Below are 23,442 nucleotides of genomic sequence, written 5' to 3' on the forward strand. Positions count from 1 at the left end.
GTGAAGATGATGCTCAGTGCATTACAAAGTTGGGATTCGAAAGCTGAAAAGACGTCCTCCTGTTTTGGTCTTTCACGAACACAACACCCTGCTGTGCCAACGAGACTTAAGCTGTGCGACCTTCGAAAATCTTGTGATTAAGCTGCGTTAGTATCTAGTGGGACCAAGAAACTCCTGTATCCTCGAAGGGATCTTTGATGTTGATCAGTTCCTAACAAAATGGATCTTAGCGAGATCCATGTGTATTCCCACTTCGTTGTTTGATAAAAGAAAATGTGTACTTCCCGAATCCTGAAGTCATACTTAGGTAGACTTCGCACGTAGACGCTCCTCCCCTAGAAGCTCTACAATGGAATACAAGTGTTGTTCAAGGTGCCCCTTTCTCCTAGAAGTGATTCAAAACGTACTAGATAAACACAGTTGCAGTGTGATCCATAACGCAGCTGGCGGGTTGTTCACCCCAAAAGGTCATGGAATAATTCATCCGGTGTCCCCTGGAAATGGCCTTATTGCGTTCACTATGCCGTTTTAGGAACATCCTCCCTTTGGACTTCCATCTGATGTTAGTTCGTTCGCTACTCAATCTTTACATAGGAGCATGACCCATGTAACTGGTCAACAGGTTGTCAATACAGGATCGAGACAAACGGTTATGGGCTGTCACCTTGATGAGTTCTTAATAGTCAGTATACACACGAAAAGGCCCATCTTCCCTAGGATAAGTGGGGCTCCCCCAAAGCGAAGAACTAGACCCTACAAAACTCCTGCCCAACGGTTCCTATAGTTGCTTTGATAGATCTTGCGACCTTCCTGGCGCAAAATGGTAAAAGTACAAGTAATCAGGGCTGCCTCAGACGTGAGATCAAACTGAGATTCCGCCTAACAAATTTTCGGAAGAAAAACTGAATGTTCCTCGGATAGCACGCCGAGAGAAACAACGAACAACTGGTGGATCCTCGATCCACTTTTCCTTAGCCTTAACATCCGTAGCGGTTGCTAACACAGCGGAGTAATCCCTCTGTAGACACTTCTGGCCTTCACAGCTGAAATGGCGCTAACTATTGAACTACTCTGATGCTTTAGAACAAATGCCGATTCTCCACACAAAGTTTTCTCCTCACTGGGTATATTCGCGTGATTCCTGGGTAACCAATTCTCACTAACTACTGCGTTGTAACCATCGAGTGGGGTAGAAGGAAGGTCGACATCGGACACCCGTCCCACAAGGTCGTGTTTACATCCTAACGAACTTTTGAGATTCTATTTGACTTGCCATCAGTCGATTCCACATCTGGTTCGGTTTCAAGAAGTATCAGGGTCAAGCAGAATAGAGATGAAGCAAACAACTACCCATACAAGCTACCATGTTGGTACTATGCCTGGCGTCGCCTGCGCCAATCCTAAATGCCCTTCCACGAGCATCATTTCCAATGTTGTTGTTACGGTTGCGAGGATTCCCATTACTATCATCATTCCCCTGGTTGTTGACCTTGATGTTGTCGCGACTGTTGTTTCTGATGTCGTTGCTTGAAATGGTGCGCTACGATCCTTCACTGACAAGTCCATCTTGTCACGTTTTCGTGCCGCGTCCCAAGGTGTACTTATTGAGCTGGCCGTCACGCATTTCCGCACCATTGTCAATTGTCATTGCTTATGGCACGACTGATTCGTAAGAGCTGGCTCCTATGAGCCGCTGACTAGGGTTAAGGGTTCGATTGGAGTCAATTCGCTGATGCTCGTTGTCGGTGACTAGGGTCGTTCAAATGCTGAAGCCAGTAGGGTACTACGTCTACCCTCTTGACTGAGTAATACACGGTATGTTGAGATAGTGTTGCAGAAGTGATCACACTTCGGGATTTAAGACGTCAACACGTTAAGTTCCAGCAAGCGAAGAAAGGTGAGAAGGATATAGACCAATCATTGTCGTTTCAACATCCATCCCAGGGATGTTCGTACAAGCACCTAATGTTCTACACAGTTCGCTAGGCGTTCATATGGGTGTTCAGGTAATACTCGATAGCATCGAGGTTCGAAAGGGGTGCAGTGAGAAGTGAAAGGATCGTGTTCGAGTAGGAGACAATCACTGCTACGGCTCCTATGGACTGTTGGGTTTCTCATCATACAAATAACGAAACGGAACCCCTTTTTCACTTGTTAAGCCTCACTGGGACTCACATCCACCCCACTATATTATTATGTGTGCACCCATAATAATATTGTGATTTGCATGTTCATCTCAGCTCCTCTTAACTCATGTCAAATGGTTCCCCACACTCGAGTAGATTTCAAAGAGTATCAAGTAGTGTAAGTCATGGAGGTTTAGGGAATTACCACCCTATCAATCACACGATACGAGAAAGTGTACATGAATTCATATTGGTGTGCTAACGTGCAATCACATGCAATATCGTATGTGGGCGTTCACTAGTTAGGCATACTAGTACGTATAGCGAAACAGGAAACATAAAGTAAGCAAACAAGTAAACACTGGTCCGAGCTATGAGGTCAAAAGTGTTGAGCCTTGTACTTGGAGTGTAGTGTCGTCACGAGTCACGGGTTATAGTCTGGTTTTCTCCAAAAAGATTTTCCCCTTTTTAAAACCAAGTTCACTATAACCAATGGCTCTGATACCAATCTGTCACACCCCCAAAATCCACCTGCGGATGACACCCGCTTCGAGGGCGTGACTGACCAGGATCCAGCCACCAATTATACCGAGCATTTAAGAAATATTTAATATCCGTAGTAATTAGCAATATCAGAGTTTAGGTTCGGTAATTAGTTTAACAAAACAGCGGAAGCATAAACCAAAATAGTTTTAAAGACAGTTCGTTGTTCAAAACAGTTATCCCAACACACGGGTTTGACGGACACTACACATCCCCAAGCAGCAGCTCCTGAATCATTGGTTACCTGCAAAGCATGCAGTAAGGGGTCAACAATAATGCTGAGTGAGTTCACTAGTTGTCCAGTTTTAATTACCAAAAACTTGTTTCACCGGTTAATTTATCCATTTATACATGCCCTGGGGAGCTACCCCAAAAGTTAGCGACTAAACTGTTTTTCCAATACCGAACACTAGGTAACCGTTGCGTATCCGCAGGATGCCCCGATGTCAATGTTCTATCATCATTGACGGATTTCTGAGTACATTAGTTCACGACCGTCCCAAACCAGGGCACGGTGTGAGGCTGGTAAACACCTAAATAGCGCTATCAACTAATAACCCGCTCGCCTAACCCGGCGACTAATCGGTATTTGTAGTAGGGACTTGAGTGATAGAGTTTCGTTTAGTGCCGTTAGTTGCAATCCGTATAAACAGTAATTAACCAAAAGGTTTCCCAATACCCGGGAAGGAAAAGTAAGTTTTGTTCCCAATGACTAGGGAAGGTATGTAAATGGTATCCCCTTTTACCAGGGGATAGGGTTGTTAGTCTCGTGTCCCAAACCACCGGGACGCATGCTTTTAAGTTGTGAACTCACCTTGGGTTGCTCGGTAGATTTATGTTACTTGTCAAACACGCTGGTCACCACGTCCTAATATGGTTACCGGTATAGGTCAGGTTCGGTGTACAAGCAATCACGTAAAAACTATACACATAACTGGCACGTAACATGCAAAACAATACAAACAGTCTTGGGGTTATTGGGCCGGCCTAACAATTAAACAGTCAACAGTAACACATAACCCAGTCAACAGATAGCCCATAACACATAATGGCCCAATAACCAAAGTGGACGGCCCAGTCGCAACCAGCTGGTCTCGAGTCGCAACCAGGTGGTTTCGGCTTGTCACGTTATGGTTGCGAGTCGCAACCGCGTGGTCTCGAGTCATCACGCTGTGGTTGCGAGTCGCAACGGTCGTAGTCTCGAGTCGTAATCTCGTGGTTTCGAGTTGTCACGCTTTGGTTGCGAGTCGCAACTGCGTGGTCTCGAGTCGGAATGCCTTGGTTGCGAGTCGCAACGACGCAGTTGCGAGTCGGAATGCTGTCACTTTCATGTACACGTGATGATGCAGGTATGACAGTCCAGATTGTACATATGAAATCAGACCCAGATTAGGAAACTACCAATAAGGTTCCATTAACACTTTTCCTAAACTGACCAGCAATGAAAATAGATCAAACTTTGCCATTTTAAAACCTTCAAACCATATTCAACAAGTTCATCCTATATTCAAAGTTTTCTAGGGTTTTCATGCCAACATATTCACACATTTTTGAACCAAAACTCACATATTTCTAGCAAGATCATCATGCAAGAACAAGAAACACACATGTTTGTAGCCGAAATCTCATATTTAACAACATCATTTTGCAAGGACAATGAAGCATAGATTGGTTAGCCATGAATACTCTTAGACTACCATTTTCTAACCATTTTTAAACATGTTACCACATATTGTCAAGCTTTACAAACCAACCTAAGAATCATGCATCTTGTTTCTAACCAAACATTTTCTAGTTCATTTATCGCACATAATTTCTACACACAAAATAGAACACTAACCGGTTTGAGAAGAAGAAGCCGTAAACAAGGAAAAGAACCGAGAAGATGGAGTGTCCGAGTTAGTGGTCTTGACCGAGTCCTTGTCCGGGATCCTTGCTTGAACCGAAAATTGAAAGGGATTGGGGTGTGTTGTTGAGGGTTTCTAGTTGAGAGAAAAATAGTAGAAGTGTGTTTGTGTGTTGTGTATGAAATGAGGGAAAGTGGGGAAAGATGGGGTATATATACCAAGGGATGTTTCGGGTTGGGCTTGGGGTTTCGGCCCAAACCGGTTACGGCCCAAAGGCCTACTCGCAACCGCCCGGTTGCGAGTCATGGTCACAAATCACTCGAGACCTCATGGTCTCGAGTCGGGTTCCTTGTTCTCGGGTTGGGTTCTCGGCTCACATATAACACATACATATATACATACCAATGCACACATAACAAAGCACATATCACATAAAGATTCACGTTATCATTAAGTTTAGTCAGTCACTAGTCACATAATGTACAAACAAGGTACATCACGACACAACGAAAAGTTCTAGTTTTCGGGTTGTCACAGCCTTACGGTCTGTATCCGCTTTTTAATTTTTATCGCCCAGATTGGCCACCTTACGGTCCGTAAGGTGGTCTCTTTGCGGTCCGTAAGACTTGGTCAAAAGACAAAAATTTTGAGAACTTTTGGCATTTGACCATGCAACCTTTAACACCTTGAATCTCTGGTCATTATCAGCAGTAAAGGCCCATATGATTAGGTCAGCATTGCTAAGAATGCATTGCCATGCATTGGTTGCCTTGGAGTCTTGTAAAAAGAGGTTATTAAATGAAATTGGTCGATTTGACACATGGGATTCCAAATTCTTGGATTTGAATATTGAATTATTCATTACATGATTTAACCGGATACCCGTGAAATCTTAATCAGATTTTTATGGGAATGTAATTATATTTTACTAAAGTTGAAAAATGTTAAAATGTCACTCAGAGGTAATAATTAACATGTTGACACTTTTAATTTCTTCATATATCCTTTTTAATCATGATCCGGGTTTATAGCATGTTTAGAATCCATGATACGTGTCTTTATTATATTTGGTCGTGATTTTACGAGGGGTTACATGTTGATTAACAAATAAAATAAATTTTTATTTTACTTACATAAAAGCATCTACAATATTGTATATAGATTCAGTTAGTTCTTTCATGTCTTTCATGTGGATTTAATTAGTTTTTTTATTCTTATGTGGGTGTCTAGATAACATATATTTTAGGGCAATTCTTGTTTTCGTCCCTGAGGTGTGTCTTTTTTAACTAATAGAGATACCATGACGGTGCACATATGCCATCAAGTAATGATGAGCATCTTCATCGTCTTCAGATAAGCTTAAGCCGATATACTGTATATATGAAGAAAGGGCATGAAGCGTCACGTGGTAGCCACATTACCAGGGGGCATGGTAAAAAAATTGCACGAGATGAAAGAGGCTTGAAAGTGGTGTTTTAAAAAAATAAACAATTAAAATCCCTAACAACTAATCAAAACTAACCTTAACAACAGCAAACCACACATCACCACATCACCAACCACACTGCCTTCTATGCGGGTCGAAATCTCCCTGCCCACACCCCTACGCCACCCCACGGGCCGGTGTGCCCGGCGTGGAGGGGCTTTCACGCCCATTTTCATGCCACCATACCGTTCTATCTTAGTTTAGTTTAAAATGAAAGTTAAAAAGGATATCTACTCCATTTTAACACTTTTAGTTGTTAAATATTTAATTATTTTTCCATCATTTAACTAACCGTAGTATTGACTTATTAATACTTTTAGTGATCTAAATGATAAAAATCACATTAAACAAAAATAAACTATTTAAATAGTATACTCACATAACGTAAGCGACTTTAAGTTTTTCAGAGCCGTTTTTAAGAGTATACATAGTGGACGATCGCACACCCTTTGTGTTCTAGATGGGATTCATTTTTTTCTCACTTACGTATCATATGTTGATTAACAAATAAAATAAATTTTGATTTTACTTACATAAAAGCATATGTAGTATTGTATATAGATTCTGTTAGTTCTTTCATGTCTTTCATGTGGATTCAGTTAGTTTTTTATTCTTATGTGGGTGTCTAAATAACATATATTTTAAAGTAAATTCCTGTTTTCGTCGCTGAGGTTTGTCTTTTTAACTAATCTAGTCTAAAAATCTAATTTTTACACACACAGTAATAAATAACATACCATATATTGTCTTGGGATTGTTTTGGGCCATATATGGTATGTTATTTATTAGTGTGTGTGCATATATATATATATATATATATATATAATTTCTATGTGTATGTCTTTTCTTGGACATCTATTTAGAGGTTAGGTTATTTAAATTTTGTAAAATCCTAAAAATCTTAAACATTAAACAATAAATTAGATTTAGAGTTAAATGCCCGGATAGTCCCTGTGGTTTGCCTTTTTTCATCTTTAGTCCCTAACTTTCTAAAATTACAGCTGTAGTCCCCAACTTTTGCAATTTCGTTCCCGGATAGTCTCTGGCGCGGATGAGGGTTAGTTTTCTCAGTTAAGTTGATGTGAAATGATGATAATGCCCTTGCTATTAAAAATTAACAAATAAAGCATAACATCAAAGATTAAAAAATAAATGTGGGCCCCACCTAAATTACCACCAACCTCTTCTTCATCCCAACACCCCTGCAACCACCCACCTCCACCAACATCTTCAACCTCATCCACTGTCACCATCACCCTTATAACTGTAACCCAACTACTCAGAGTATTGAAAAGATGTTTGCGTATCCGATATAAACTTCGGATGCTTAATCAGAGTATTGAAAAGATGATGCAGATGCTTCACATATGCATTAATTCAACCGACCAGATGAGAGCACACGAAACAGCTGACTTTTTCCATTAATTCAACCTTCGAAGAAAGCATATCTCACTGGCCCATCGTCTGCAGCATATTCTCTTTCTGAGAAGCCAAGACCCGATCGCAGAGTCAGACACCCCAATTCCCATCAGGTACCCAACATCCCATCCGATCATCCGATCACATATGCATCATCTTTTCAATACTCTGATTAAGCATCCGAAGTTTATATCGCATACGAAAGCATCTTTTCAATTCAAATTGTAAACTGTAATAGGTATCCTACAATTCAAATAAAGTACATTGTTTCACCTAAATCTAACAGTAACCTAAATACCAATTGAGTAAACAAACAATTAATTCATCAACATAATAACCAAAAACAAATCAAATACAACCTAAACAAAGAATGATAGAACCTTCTTGCTGTTGTTTTTACATACAAATTGACTTTGTTGAACGCAATTGAATGATGTTGATAACGATGACAATCGAACGATAACCGCCATAAAACACTAAACGGAGATTGAATTGCAAAGGTTTATGAAAATAGAATCGATCGATAGCCGCCATAAAACACTCAACGGAGAAGCTGCAGAAACTTTTTCGTGAATGATGTGAGTGGATTTGTGTGAACCAGAATGTACCACATGTACAGCCAGAAGAGTGGAACCGGAGCTGACGGTGGTTGCTCCGCCGGAGATTTCCTCGGTTCGAAGCCAATGACCTCCCAGTTCCACCTGTTGTTCGACATTGATTAATTGTTCTTGTTACCAAGCCCTAATTCGTGAAATTAGAAGGAACTGATGGAGATTTGCAGGTGGTGGCAGCGGGGTGGAGGTGTTATGGTGGTGAGTTTTTCGGTGATGTCGGGATGAGGTGGTGGCGGCGTGGTGGAGTTGTTATGGTGGGGTGTTTTTCAGGTGAGGAAACAACAAAAACTTGGGTCACCGATGAAGACGGTTGTTACTGTGAAGAAACAAAGTGATTCTTTACAGTCAAGAAAAAGATTGCAGGTGGAGAGTTGGGTGGTGGTTGGAAGAGAGAAGGGAGAAGAAGAATAATAGATTATAAGGTGGGTCCCATTTTGTTTTAGTTAGATAATTAATAACATTTTTATTATTAAGGGTATTTAGGTCATTTCGCACCCACCTAACACCAAAAACTAACCTTCATCCACACCAGGGACTATCCGAGAATGAAATTGTAAAAGCTGGGGACTATAACTGTAATTTTTAAAAGTTTGGGACTAAAGGTGAAAAATGGGTAAACCACAGGGACTATCCGGGCATTTTTCTCTTAGATTTATATATACATATGTATAGGGTTAGGTTCATTTGTGAACAACTTTCTTGATAGTGAACTGTGGGAGCTAATTCTAGCCCTTGATTATCAATATAAAAGTCTAAATCAATGGCTAAGATTTGATCAAGATTTGATGATAAAAATACACTAGTGTATATATATTATGAACATTAAACAATTTTAAATATATATAAATTACTTTTAGATATAAGAATTAACTTCCATTTCAGTAGGGTATTCTAGTCAATTAGCCAACACTTAACATAAAAAAAACAAACCAAATTAGCCATTTTGATGAAAAAATATTATGAAATGCAAACTTCAGGGCTAGATTTGTTATAAACTAGACTTTTGAACTAGACTAGTTAAAATGTACAAACTTCAGTTAGTTCTTTTTATTCTTGCTCGAGGTAGATGATGTAAAATTTTCATGTTAGGGGATGACCATAAGACCTTCCAAAATAAGAAACTTAAAAAGCACTTAAAAACACATCTAGTAAGCTATCACATCATAAAAAATCCATACAGGTCCCACCACTAATATTAACATGTTTTAAAACAACTTTTAAAATCAATCATCACAAATAGTATAAATAGATGACGTGACAAAAACTTGAAAAACATCCTAAAAATGGCTTATTGAAAATGCTCTTAGACCTAAGCATTTTGTGTAATAAATTGAGTATACCAAATGTTTGATAAAAATGCATTGGTTAACTAGATCTGATTCTTCTAAAAACGGTCATAGCAAAAATTTGTGCTCACTCAAACTTATATTGTTGGCTTAGACGCTTCAAACAATCGTATCAAACATGAACACGTGATATTTTAGGATAAACCCGCGAACCTTTCTATTCAATCAAACGAACATACTAACTTACAAAAAAAGGGACAAATAAAACAATAACTTAGATCCATATTTATAGCCTATTAAACTTTCACTCCAAGACAAATAAGCATTTCCTAAACCTATTACAATACCAATTAACTAAAATAAACCAAACTTTAATAAAAACTAGGGAATATTTCACAGAATAGTAACCAAGTTTTAAAAGTGTTCTAATTAGGTCATTAATGTCGTTTTTGTCCCAAATAGATAACTTAACATTCAAATCGAGCCATGTCCTTTTTCCACATGTCAAGAAAAAAATGAAGCATAAGATGCTAGGGTCGAATTATTTTAATATATGAAATTATATTTATTAAAAATAAAAACCATTTAAATACATTAAAAATTAAAAAAAAACAAGTTACAATCCACGTCATCACTCGGCGTTAGCATCAAATAAAAGAGAAAAAAGAAACAAAAATCCACATCACCACGGTTACCTATGAAATTGATGAAAAAACCCTTAATTTTAATGAAGAATGGATGTTGAGTGACCTGATTGGAACACTTTTAAAACTTGAGTGACTTAATTAGAACACTTTTAAAACTTGAGTGACTTAATTGAAACACTTTTAAAACTTGATTACTAATCTACAAAGTTACCCCTAAAAACTAATTAAATCAATCGTTCACTTTGACCCTTCATCCTTCAATTCATACGCGTTTTAGATCAACTTGCAACATATATCAACTCCTACAATTCATCATATATTGATTTAAGGTACCATGCATATAAGCTACAAGTGATTTAACAAACTCCTACAATTAACTTACATACTGACGAAAAAATAAAATATTGTCATCATGTAAGCTATATATTAAGTTAAATGTTTATATGCAATTAACTGTGTGGGAATTAAAGAACATGATCAACCCAGTTAATTCTTTTTATAAATATCTTGTGTTCTAATTTTTAATGTAAATTTATAGTATCCTATTCAACAAATGTGAATAAAACACAAAACAACCAGAGATTAAAACTAATTACCTTCTGAAACCACATGTCACAACACCTACTCAAATATATTTTCGTTTCTTTCTGGAGCTCTAACAAAATTCCAGAACACCAAGTTAAAACAACAAAATATCAAATTTCATTTTCTGGGAAACTATCCCTTAATTTTCTTATTTCCACCATTCAATTTATGGGATTTCCTTTTCTTCGAAGAACGTTTCTTCAAACCATCTTCTTCACCAGCCGGTTCTTGCCCTTGACCCACAACCTCCATTAAAGACTCGTCCTTCGGGTCATCTACAACACCCGTTTCTGGTTCTGTTTCTGTTTCTGGTTCAACAATCGACATCCCATTAAGTGTGTAATCCAACAGGAACGTGCTCCGTTCCAATCTGTCTATCCTGCTGTAATGCCTCTGAGAATACGGTATCAGTCCTTCTAGAAGCTCTCCAACACCTTTCATCTATATAAAAAATATAAAATTTGCTAAAAAAGGTAAAAAAAACACCATGTCATTCATTCTGTAATGAAGTGGTTATACGGTAAATAGTACCTCAACTATCTCTGTTGGTGAAAGGATACTGAAAACCTGAAAAAGCACAAATTGGGCAACGTGGCAAAGCTTCGGTTTCGTGTTCCATTCCCGTACATACTCTAATAATAAACGATATTCGTCCGTGCTAAGAACACCAAGAGCCGATTTCACTTGATTTTTAGCATCTTCACTCCTGCATATTTTTTGATTTTTTTAAAATACAGAAATTTTATTGTATGGAAGTGAGAAATTATTGAACTATTAACCTGCAAAGTGCACCGAATAACTCGAACAGTTTGTGCGGTCTACGAAGCTCGAATGCAAGATGTATTGCTTTGGTGTAATTGGCATCTAATACAGCATTTTCCAGCTCTTGGCCTTTTAATACACTTTCCTCCTGCAGATTATTTTTTTAAGTTGAATTAAAATTTGAAAAATGCAAGAATAACGACGAACTTTCCAGATATGTTACCTCTTTCCGGAATGCATCCTCTTTATCTGCAGCAGTAGAATCATGCCAAAGGTTTATCACAGCATCACTGCCACCTGTCGCCAACATTTCGGTTTTCTTCCCCACAGAAAGGGCCCACACCTTGTCCTCGTGTTGATCATAAGTTGCAACACATTCGTTTGTCTTAACGGTCCAGAGCTTTAGCAAACCGTCGGCACCTACATAAAAAGAAATAATATTTATGGGTCGTCACAAGTTTACACTTTAGGTTTGCATGAAAGAAAATAAAATGTTTTCCGTACCACAAGAAACAAACTGAGCACCGCGAGTGAGAAATTGAACTTTAAAAACACTGGATGTGTGACCTTCAAATGTTTTTAAACAAGAACCGTCTGATATGGCCCAGATCTTTATAGTCTTGTCTCCAGAGGCAGTTATTACACACTGATCGACTGGTGAAAACTCTACAGACCAGATTCCTCTTTTGTGGCCTCTGAGTACAACACCAGGTGTTAAATCTGGAAGTTTCCAGATACGAGCGGTACGATCCTGGGACCCACTACAAATAAGACTGTCATTCGGTGCAACAGCAAGAGCATTAATGTCCTTATCATGGGCTGCAGTGGCTGCTTTAGTTTTCAAAGTAAATGCATCGTTCACATCATCGGATAGGTCATCTAAACTCCATAACTTCAGAGTGAGATCACTAAACAATAAAAAAAATACATTAATAATTTAAAAAAAAATCACCATAAGAAAAACTGTAAATGAACAAATTCAATAAGCTATACCTGCTACCACTAACAAAAAAATTATGTAATTTCTTTGCAAAGGAAACTGCTCCAATCCCGCCCATGTGACCTTTTCCAACCCCGATGCAACATCGACTGTCAGAATCCCATAATCTTACCTGTAAAGTAAAAGGAAATTAGACGGTGACTTGATAAAAATTACTAAATAAATAAAAGTAACAATTAAGTACACAAAAAACATAAAGAAAAAGAGAGCTCACAGTGTTATCTTTGCTCCCCGTAACAATTAATGTTCTTCCAGAGCTTGTTGTACACGTATCTAAACATAATACAATGTCGGTGTGGCCTGCCAAAACGTACGAACATGACATCGAGCCAAGATCATACACTCGCACCTGCAACAATGCAAACATTAGAATACAAAAATAAAGAAAAAAATTCAAATTTCATATAAATAACCAAACGTCTAATAACAGTTTACTGAATTGCCTGTTCAACACTTGTAGCGACAGCAAGAAACTGTTCTTCAACACCCACGAACTTCATATCCACTATCTCCTCATTGTATCCTACAAGTCTTTTGTTAAGATTCAACTGAAAACGTCCTTCTTGCGATTCGATTGGAGAATAAAAAAGAAATTCTTGGTCAGCAGTGACACATAGCAACCCTTGACCAGATGGCAACATCACCGCTGATGTGAAACCTCTTTTAGCTTCCTCTTCGTCGTCTTTGCTTACTGTAACATCTGAAGATGCTTGCTGAAATAAGCAGACCGCACTGCTTGCAAGATCGAAACTTGTAAATAAAAACACCGTGCATGATATGACTGATTTACTTCAATACAAGTTCTTACCCATGGGAATTCCATATTCGTACAATTCCATGTTCGCCAACAGTGAGAAATTGAACGGCTGACTTGTCCCCGGTTTTCTTGCTCTGCAGACACAAAGCAAAAGAAGTTGTGGTGCCAATAACACATACGGCTTCAATTGCTTCATTGGTAGGTATACTCTTTGTGCAGCTGTAGTCATGAAGGTTCCACATGTTTACAACCTAAAGTTATCGATACATTAGATGAAGGGTTAACCGTACAATACTTGCAAACTAAAGCAAAAACAAATAAAACATCAACTAATAATTAGTAATTAAGAAATAAAAATACCTGATCTCTGCCACCACTCAACAAGGTCCCTCCATCTTCTGTTATTGCAACGGTTGTCACAGATGAACGATGTCTTTCTAAGGTTGCAACACATTTCTTGCTTATTAGATCCCAAACGCGTACAGTTGTATCATCAGATCCAGAATAAAGCTAAAAGTGAAAACGATGTTATAATCACAGTACACTGTTTACTGATAGCATATGAGTGTAAATCATGAAACCGTACCAGCCAACGAGTTGGGTCAGGATGAAAAATAACACTCGTCACAACCCCTTTATGACCCTTAAAGGAATGTGTACAGAAATGCCCTTCAACATCCCATACATTTACTTTGCCATCTGCTCCAGCAGTTGCCAGCAATTCACTTTCACCGTAAGCGTGACATGTCATCGCCATTATTGGACCCTGATGACCACCCTGCATAACTCAACAAAAAAATAAATAAATGTTAAAAGCAACAAAATGGGCTCATTTAGATACCAGCAAATAAAAATATAAACTTAATTACCTTCCAAGAATGCAAGCATTTAAGTGAAGAAAGATCCCACATACTAATTTGACGGCTGTGACTGGCGCTAAAGAGGAATTTGTCATCGTGGCTAAGAGCAATAGCTGTAACAGACTCCGAATCTCCTTCAATAGTGGATTTAATGGAAGCATTTGAAGAATCAACTATGGTGATGGTGTCATTGCAGGCACAAGCAATGAATGATCCATCTGAAGAAACTGCGTACGGTCCGCCTGAGTAAAACTGTTGCAAGGACTGAACACAGCGGTAGTTCTTTTTCAAAGTAACTGAAGCCATACTTTCGCTGTAAATGACTTAAAACCGATAAACCCTGAACATAAACAAGTTAGAATACAAAGCAACAATTACTTCATTCAGCAAACGAATCGAATACATCAAAACTTAAAACAATAACCTAGTGAAACCAAACCAAACCAATTACCATTCACCATTTGTTCGTTAACCCTAATAGCAAAACCATATGAAAATGATTTACTACCGTTAAACCTAACTGCTGATTAAAGGCCTACCAAAGGCGGCCGTGAAGGACAGCTATATAAAATTCTGACTACTTAACGTATGAAAACGATTTACTACCGCCAAAATTCATTTGTTAGCTCTTGAAAAATTAGAACACAATTTTTTATATAGCTTAACCATTGAATCGAGCCCTTAACACCTATCAGCACCTGAGCTATGTGAACACGGCAAAAGTGTCGAATTGGATTAAACGAACGACGTAACGCGATTACTGAACCCAAATACTACATGTTTATAAGCAAGTTAAACAACATGCCTAAATTCATCAAATGATACGGCGCGTTACGCGGTTAATTAACAGAGGTTTAATAACACAAATGACACTACCCTAACACAATTGAAAGAAGCTCAGTAACAGTAACCAAAGCAATAATAATAATAACCTAATGAACTCAAAGCAATTACCTTGTTCTCGTTAAACACTAATAATAGCAAAACCGTAAAAAAAACTAGTTCCAAATTCTTAGTTAAGATTAGTGATGAATCGTTAAACAAAATGCGTATTATTCGGAGAATGAAACAAGATATATATCAACAAACTGAAGAAGAAACAATCAAATAAGCAGGAGAGACGGTGAAGGAAAGCGGAGAAGCAATTACCTTAGTGAACTACCAGAGACGAAGAGAGGCAGTTGCGTTTTCTTCAACCCTAAATCAATTAGATGGGAGCAGGGGACGGCGGCGGGGTGACGGACGACGGGGGTGAGGGAGCCGGAACCGGCGTCTGGGGCTGTGGAGTTGAAGGGAATTAGGGTTTTGAAGAAGAGATCTTATTTTTATTGATTTTGTATATGAAGGATACGGGCGAGACTAGGGTTTTAGAGCATTTCACAGTAGATTCTCTTTTGTCTGTCTAATTTATAATGGTCTGGTTTATTCGTGCACGTCATTTGTCTTTTTGCACGCCTAAAGCGTCGCGCTATGGTCACATAGGGGCGTTTAGGGCTTACAAGGACTCCTTGTCTGTTGACCAAGCCCTAAACGCCCCTCTGTGGCCATAGCGCAGCGTTTTGGGTGTGCAAAAAGACAAATGGCGTGTTGCAGTGGAGTTTGTGTTGTTTTTTTTTTTTTTTGGGAAATATGTGAGATGTGAGTTAGTTTGGTAGTGTTTTTTGTAGGAAAAAATTGTATTTGAGTTTTATTATTATTATAAAATATTAATATTACATATAATTCATAGTTGTTTTATAATTACGTTTTTTTACGTCATTATTTTTATAGAACGTATATAATATAAGTGCGTCTTTATAAACTGTTAACCTAGTTTATTTTGTTAAATTAAACGAAAACGTTAAATAAAATGTACAGAAAGCCATAAGAATTAAACGTAAACAATCCAAAACCAACGTGATGTAAATAGAAGATTAACTGCAATATATATATATATATATATATATATATATATATATATATATCAGTTTGTACATACAAAACAAAAAGGTACAACTGAGTACATAATACATAACAAAACACTAAACAAACAAAGGTACTAATCCTCGTGCGATGGGGACGGTGGGAGGGGAAGTGGAGGCAACCCAGCGTGCTCTCGTAGAGCAACGAGCGTCTCGACCATCCAGTCAATGAGTGCGCCCTGACGTCTGAGGCGCCGGTCGAAGTCCCGAGTCACCTCACGCGCTGTCGGAGACAGGTCAGCGTAAACGTGCTGCGGGTACTATGGCGGCTCAGGAGCTGGCTGAACTAGTGGTACCGGGATCTCCTCGACATGCTCCTCCTGGGTCGGATCCTCGAATACAGGCTGAGCCTGAGCCTGAGCCTGAGGCTGGCCCTGAGGCTGATCGAGGCCCAGAGCCTGTAGCTGAGCCTGCCGAGCGGCCTCCTGAACATTAGGAGGGGCTAACACTCCAGGCCTCACCTCAATAACAATCGGGATGACCTCCGGCGACACCTCTGCATGCCAAATCAGCCCGTCACGGCCCTTAAACCTCAGACCAACATCAAAGGTACGGGTGATCTGCATGCTAGATACTGACGCGCGGCCCAACGTAGTTGACGGGATCGGCGCGGACAGCTCCGGATCACTCTCGGGCACGATCCTTAGCGAGCGTGCAATGGCGGTGATGTATGAGCCACCGTGCAGCTTCCCGCGGAGCTACCGGTGGTATGCACCTGCAAAGTAATCTGCCAGACAGGCTGCTAGATCGCAGGTCTGGCCGCGAAGTAGGCAGTATCGAAAGAAAAGGTCACTGAGGTTGACCTTCTCCCTGCTGGTACCCCGCGGCACGATAGATGACCCGATAATATGATGCAGGTATCGGTATAAGGGGTCTCTAATAGTGGTGGCCTTTTGCGAGGATTTCCCAAAGGGAACCCTAGAAATGGCCCTCCAGAAACTAATAAGCGTCTGCCTGTCCATCGCCCTAACCCCCTGCGTATATAAATCAGTATCAAGCTCGGGCTCTGTGTACAAACCTGTATGGACAGCAAACTCCCGCACACTCATCTCAAACTGCTGACCGGCGAGACGGAATGTAACCTCGTGGACTGGAAAATCCGGGTCCTCCACGTAATCTGCCGGATGCGGTGCGTATGTAAACGTAGAAAGAAACTCGGCCGTAAGCTCACGGTACGAGTCCTCCATCGCTATCTGAAAGAGGCGCGACCAAGGAGTATCTAGTCCAACTATATCACGCGTCCGCGCGGCCTCTCCCACGGTCTCCAGCAGCTCCCAGTCTATCCCTACATGCCCCCCAATTTCCATGGTGCGCAACCTAGCGCATCTCCTCGCCGCCCGTGACCCCTGCACAAACTGCAGGTACGGACATACCTCTTCTCCCTCCTCTCCCACCTCTCCCTCAGCCTCCATATGCTCAATCTCGTCATCGGAATCCATCCCTGCACGTTTAAAAGATAATATATAAATAATATTATTAAACAATTCAAATACACAAATAATATTAAATAAAAGATAATAAACAAATAATATTATTAAGCAATTCAAATACACAAATAATATTAAATAAAAGATAATAAACAAATAATATTATTAAACAATTCAAATACACAAATAATATTAAATAAAAGATAATAAACAAATAATATTATTAAACAATTCAAATACACAAATAATATTAAATAAAAGATAATAAACAAATAATATTATTAAACAATTCAAACAATAAATAATAATAAATAAATAAAAGAAAAAAAATTAAACATGAACCAAAGCGCCCCGCTTTGGACTCGGCGCGGCGCTTTAGTTCTTCGTTTTCAAAAACAGAACCCAGCAATCGAATCAAAACCCGCCCAATCAAAACAATCTCAAACAAAACTATTTAACCAAAACGATAAAGGATGTTCGATCTTACCTTTTAGCGGTTGAAATCTTGAAAAAGAAGATCGTAGCTGTGACAACTCGTATTTCGAACCTCTCTTTGTGTGCTTCGATGTAATTTGTTTGAACAGTATGTGATTACGTGAACTTTGTTGATTAATTGAATGATTGTGTTTTTGTATCATGTGAATGTAACACGAATTGCACAACATTAACCTCAATCGCACAACACACTCGGGCCACACATCCCTCTTGGCCCACTATGACTTGAATCCGAACCGAATGGGCAGCCCAAGGAAGGGTTCGGCCCACCCCTATCTACACGAAAACATATCCCATCTTAGGGATTAGTTCCTCATAATCACAACACACCAAACCCTAAATCTCTCTTGCTCTCTCTCTCTAACTCGACGGCAGTAGCACCCTTTCTTTCTCGAAGCTTTTGGATTCGGATCATCCTCATTCTACTTCAACCGGTTAGTGTTTTACTATCGTTTGCATAGTACAAGATGTTCAGATTGCTATGATTCCATGATAATTGATATTGTGATTGTTATAATCTCGTATAGTAGTTAGGGTTATTGCTAATGAAATAATTGATGTTAGATCTTCATGAGATTTAGTACAAACGACTTACTAGAATGTTAATTTGATGAAACAAGGTGTTGATACGTTAATCGAACCGAACATGTGTCAATCGGGTGTGATGTGCCTATATTCGAATAATTGTTGTGTTGATAGGATGCATGCTAGTAACCAAGAACATGAGCCGTGTTAATGATTGTGATTGTGTTTATGTTTAGAACATGATTAGGGTTACATGGATTACATGATGAATTCTTGGTTTGATTGAGGAATTGTATGAATGGAAACTGTTAGTTTGGTCAAACGAATTGATTTGGAATTAGTAACTGATTACATGATTTTAGGAAGTTAATTACCTAATCACACAAGCTACCAATCGCACAAGATCAGATCACACAAGATCTGATCTGATCGCACAAGTGTGGTCGCACAAGATGAGTGCAACCATCAAAGCACATTGTACAACCTAGGATTTGCATGATCGCACAAGACTTGTGGATCGCACAAGATCGTACCGATCACACAAGTCTTGGGCCTCACACATACCTGTTGAACCTTATTATGATGATGGGCCTTAAAGCCCAAACCCAATCGCACAACCCAACCGGATCGCACAAGGACTGGTCAGTCGCACAAGACCATCCGGACCGCACAAGACTCATGTTTATTGTTTGGGCCGTTTACATGCTGGACTGCTTGTATTATTATTTTGGGTCGGGTTTGGATCAGATCGCACAACCCATTGTGGATCGCACAAGCTATGCTGATCGCACAATAGGTTGGGCCGGTTGACTTTGGGCCTATTATTGGATCGCACAAGATGATTGGGCTCGTATAAGTTCAACAGCCCAATCATCCGAGTCGCACAATGTGGGTATCATGTGTGATTTTGACTGTTAACGTGCTCTACGTGTTTGCCATGACCAATACGTGTTCGTAACCTGTTAGCTTATGTGCAATACTTGAGCATAGACCTGACTTTGTATGGTAACCATGTTAAGACGTGGTTGACCACATATAACTCAAGTGACCATTTTGTTTATCTGCCGAGCAAACCAAGGTGAGTTCACACTCTTACCAAGGCATGGGATTCCTGGGGTTGGGAATGGGATTGAATGATTAATGGTACTTACATCGTTACTGGAATATGTACCACTGACCTCGTTAGGGGAAGGTCACTTATAGATACAACTAGACTAGTAATACATGGGAAGCCCCCGCTAATCTTCGCACACATGCCTGGAAGGCCGCGATATGAATACTAGTCTTCGCACACATGCCTGGAGGGCCGCGATACGAATACTAATCTTTGCAAACATGCCTGGAGGGCCGCGATACAAATACAACTAGTCTAGAATACATGGGAAACCCCTACTAATCTTCGCAAGCATGCCGGGAAGGCCGCGATACAAATAAATACGATACATGGTTTACAAAACGAACATGTGAATTACGAAACAAATACTATAACTAAACAACCCGCAATGAACTCGCTCAACTTTGTTGTTGACTCGTTGTTACATGCCTTGCAGGTCAATAGGTACTCATGGAGCTTGCATTGGGGGGCGCGGTCGTTGTGGACATGGATCGTGGATGCCATGTTAAACATTTATGACATTTCAAACTTATTACTTATATTGGGTTTTACATTTATGCTTCCGCTAAACATTGAACTATACTTTTGTTTTGGAACACCTTTCATATTGTTTGGTTGAATTACATTTACTATTGTTCAATATGATTGGTGGCTTGATCCTGGTCATGTCACGCCTCCAGGCGGTGATACTCCGCGTGTGGATTTTGGAGGTGTGACAGATTGGTATCAGAGCCATTGGTTATAGCGAACTTGGTTTTAATAAGGGGTAAAAGTTTTTGTTAAGACCAGACTATAACCAGAACAGTGCTCAACGATCCACAACGACGCTTCGCTCCACGTGCAAGACTCAACATACTAGGTGATATGGTTTATGTTTTATTGCCTACTTGTTAGTTACATGGAACTTGCTCATGGTATGCTTAGATAAACGTAGCGACTATTGTTTGAAATGCATGCGTGCTTACTCTCTTCTGTCATCGCACTTTCGCGAACCTATCTCACTCATGTTTCCCTGTTGTTATCAAGATCATGAGTGGACGCGTTAACATGACTCAAGCCCAGTTGACGGCTCTGATTAACGAACAAGTTGCTGCGGCACTGGCAGCCGCACAAGCAGGAGGTATACCCTGCAGTCGCAAACTCACTCTAGGATCTTTAGATCCTACACTCCTAAACCAATTCTTGTGTTAAACCTTGTCCTGTTCTTATACACAATAGGTCAACACGCTCAGCTACATGTATGCACCTTCAAGACTTTCATGGACTGTCGTCCTAGCACTTTCAGTGGCACTGAAGGAGCAGTTGGACTCCTCCATTGGTTTGAAAAGCTCGAGTCCGTGTTTGAGATGTGTGAATGCCCTGAGGCTCGCAGGGTGAAGTATGCTACTGGTACTCTCGAAGGCATTACGCTAACCTGGTGGAATGCGCAAGTTCAGATTCTAGGGTTGGCAGCTGCTAACGCCATGTGACAAATCGTATTTTGAACCTAACTTAGTATAACTCGTTTGAAACTTATGTGATTATTCGAACCTTATATGATTGTGTGAACTTAAACGGCTACTTGATGGACTAAGCAAATGATTATTGAATGTTATGATTTATTTGTACTCGGATGTATACACATATGTAATCGGCCCAAATGTACCCCTCTCACCCGAACACACAAACTATCCGGGCCTTACCTTTGTACACGAACCAAGGGCGGCCCATTGGGGGGGGGGTCCTGCCCACTTTTCTTAAACGTGTAAATACCTATCCTTGGGGTTCATTCTCTCATTTTTGTTACAAAAACATTCTCACACACAAGAAACCCTAGTTCTTCATCTCGGCTTGCTTTGGAACCGAACGGCCATCACCTTATATCTCTCGAAGATTTCCTTATTCGGATCAAAGTCTTGTTCCTTCTTTAATCGGTTAGTAAGTAACTAGTTGCTCCCATGATTTTACGTTTTGTACACTCTCATGATGATGATTTGCTTGAATGGAACACGATTGTTGATAATGTTCATATGATTGGAGTGCATGATTTAGAGTTAGAACCGAACACGTAGTAATCGGCTGTGATATGATGTTAATCGGCTAGGATATGAATCGGGTTGTTGTAGATGCTAATCCATTGTGATGTCCTATGATTCGGATTGTTAATCATGTGATAATGTTCTAGCTAGACGGGTATGTTATTATTGTTATTGTTCGGCTATCATGATATAACCGGTTGAATGTTCATGAAATCGAATCATGTTGTGGTGCTTTAGTGTTAAAATTGTTGTTATGATTTGCTTGATGTTCTTGTTGAATTTATTTAGGGTTCATATGAATTGTATGTAAAAACTTTTGTTTGATCGGCTAAGGGAATGGTAATAACCTAGATTGTGTTAATTGATATCATATGTTTGGAAACTGTGAATGATTGTAACCGAACCAGCATAAGTTCCGGATGATTCACTGATCGCACAAGGCTCTTCACAATCGCACAAGATCAGGTCATACAAGACCTGATCTGACCGCACAAGATGATCCATACGCACAAGGTTAATCCGGACGCACAAGATGTGTAATTATGCATGATCGCACAACATCTTGTGGATCGCACAAGCTGGTGCCAATCGCACAAGATGTTGGGCCACACACAGGTGAATAACCGTTTGTTATTACTGGGCCGGACAGCCCAAGATCTCATTCGCACAAGACCTATTCAGTCGCACATGAACTGTTGGATCGCATAAGTTGAGTTGTTTGTTAACTGTTGGGCCGGGTGAATATTTGGGCTGGGCTGGTCCGATCGCACAAATTCAGCGGATCGCACAAGTTACATATTTCTCCTTTGGGCCGTATATGTTGGACTGTTTATCTATTTGGGCCAAGCAGCCCAAATCGTAATCGCACAACTGTTTGTATCATACAAGGCTGTTAATTGTTATTTGGGCTTATTAGATCGTACAAGTTTGGATATCTTATGACTGTTAACTTGTATTGCTTAACTGTTAAGTATTGCCATGATCTCTACGTGTTTGTAATATGTTAACTTGTGTGAAACCATACGTGCTTTACTTGAACCAAACCTGACTCGTATGATAAACATGCTAGGACGTGGTTGATCACATTGTAGCATAACTGAATCTTTTCTTGTATCTTACCGAGCAAACCAAGGTGAGTTCATTGCATTTTCTCAAGCATGCGTCCCGGTGGTTTGGGACAACTGGTAAACATTTGGAAGGGAAACATTGGGTAAACAACTTAATCGGTTTTGGTTATTGCCTGGAGGGCAATGGGGGTAATTAGTTGATAGCGCTATTAGGTGGGAAACCTCACACCGGGCCGTAAGGACGGGCGTGAACTAATTATCTGGGTATGGCTATGGTTGTTAGAGGCACACTCCTCGGATACATATGGGCACACTCCCTAGGGTATCTAACGATGGCAACATAGCAAACAGTCGTCAAGGGGTACCCACTCCCCGGATACACATGGGCACACTCCCTAGGGTATCTAACATGAGCAACATCGTAACGCAACATTGAATCGCATTAACATACATCTGGTAACTCAACACGTTAACAAAACCTTGAACTCACCAGCGTAGTCTGACACACTTGTTTGCATGCTTGTAGGTCGTTAACCTTGGAACATGGACTTGCTATCTGGGAGTGCTGGAGTGGTCATGGATCGAGACTCTTGGATTCACTTATAAACAATACATTGATTTGATTATTATTATGAAACGATTGCTAAACGATTACATGCTTCCGCTACACAACTTTTGAGAATTGATAACATGTTGACATTTTACTCCAGTAATTAATGACATGTTTTATTTAAGTATTTATTATTGGTTCAATGTGATTGGTGGCTCGAACTCTGATGCGTAACAAGCCTCGCGGGGTTTCCGCAGGGGGAATTTTGGGGGTGTTACAGTTGGTATCAAAGCCACTGGTTATAGTGAACTAGGTTTTAAAACGTTTTGTAAAACCAGACTATAACCGAACAC

At 39.8% G+C, this 23,442-nt stretch overlaps 1 protein-coding gene across 1 annotated transcript; it reads right to left on the reverse strand.

The window, feature by feature from the left end:
• Positions 1-10,528: 10,528 nt before the first annotated feature.
• Positions 10,529-15,300, reverse strand: LOC110937141 (transducin beta-like protein 3). The gene is made up of 13 exons (XM_022179550.2): positions 15,082-15,300; positions 13,942-14,272; positions 13,659-13,850; positions 13,433-13,582; positions 13,124-13,323; positions 12,759-13,047; positions 12,530-12,664; positions 12,309-12,427; positions 11,820-12,223; positions 11,539-11,735; positions 11,333-11,463; positions 11,085-11,259; positions 10,529-10,994 (listed from the first exon to the last, which is right to left on the reverse strand). Exons 2-13 carry the CDS (start codon positions 14,236-14,238, stop codon positions 10,686-10,688), a joined length of 2,598 nt encoding a protein of 865 aa, XP_022035242.1. The 5' UTR covers positions 14,239-14,272; positions 15,082-15,300; the 3' UTR covers positions 10,529-10,685.
• Between the last annotated feature and the right edge of the window lie 8,142 nt (positions 15,301-23,442).

This window comes from Helianthus annuus, chromosome 4 (assembly GCF_002127325.2).
Source record: "Helianthus annuus cultivar XRQ/B chromosome 4, HanXRQr2.0-SUNRISE, whole genome shotgun sequence".
Classification (NCBI taxonomy): Eukaryota; Viridiplantae; Streptophyta; class Magnoliopsida; order Asterales; family Asteraceae; genus Helianthus; species Helianthus annuus.

Excerpts from the sequence above, each read along its gene's own strand:
- LOC110937141 (XM_022179550.2), bottom strand. The coding sequence starts at position 14,238 with ATGGCTTCAGTTACTTTGAAAAAGAACTACCGCTGTGTTCAGTCCTTG. Across the intron at positions 13,583-13,658 it reads CTGACCCAACTCGTTGGCTG|CTTTATTCTGGATCTGATGA; the intron begins GTACGGTTTCAT and ends TTTCACTTTTAG. Across the intron at positions 10,995-11,084 it reads CACCAACAGAGATAGTTGAG|ATGAAAGGTGTTGGAGAGCT; the intron begins GTACTATTTACC and ends TTTTTTATATAG.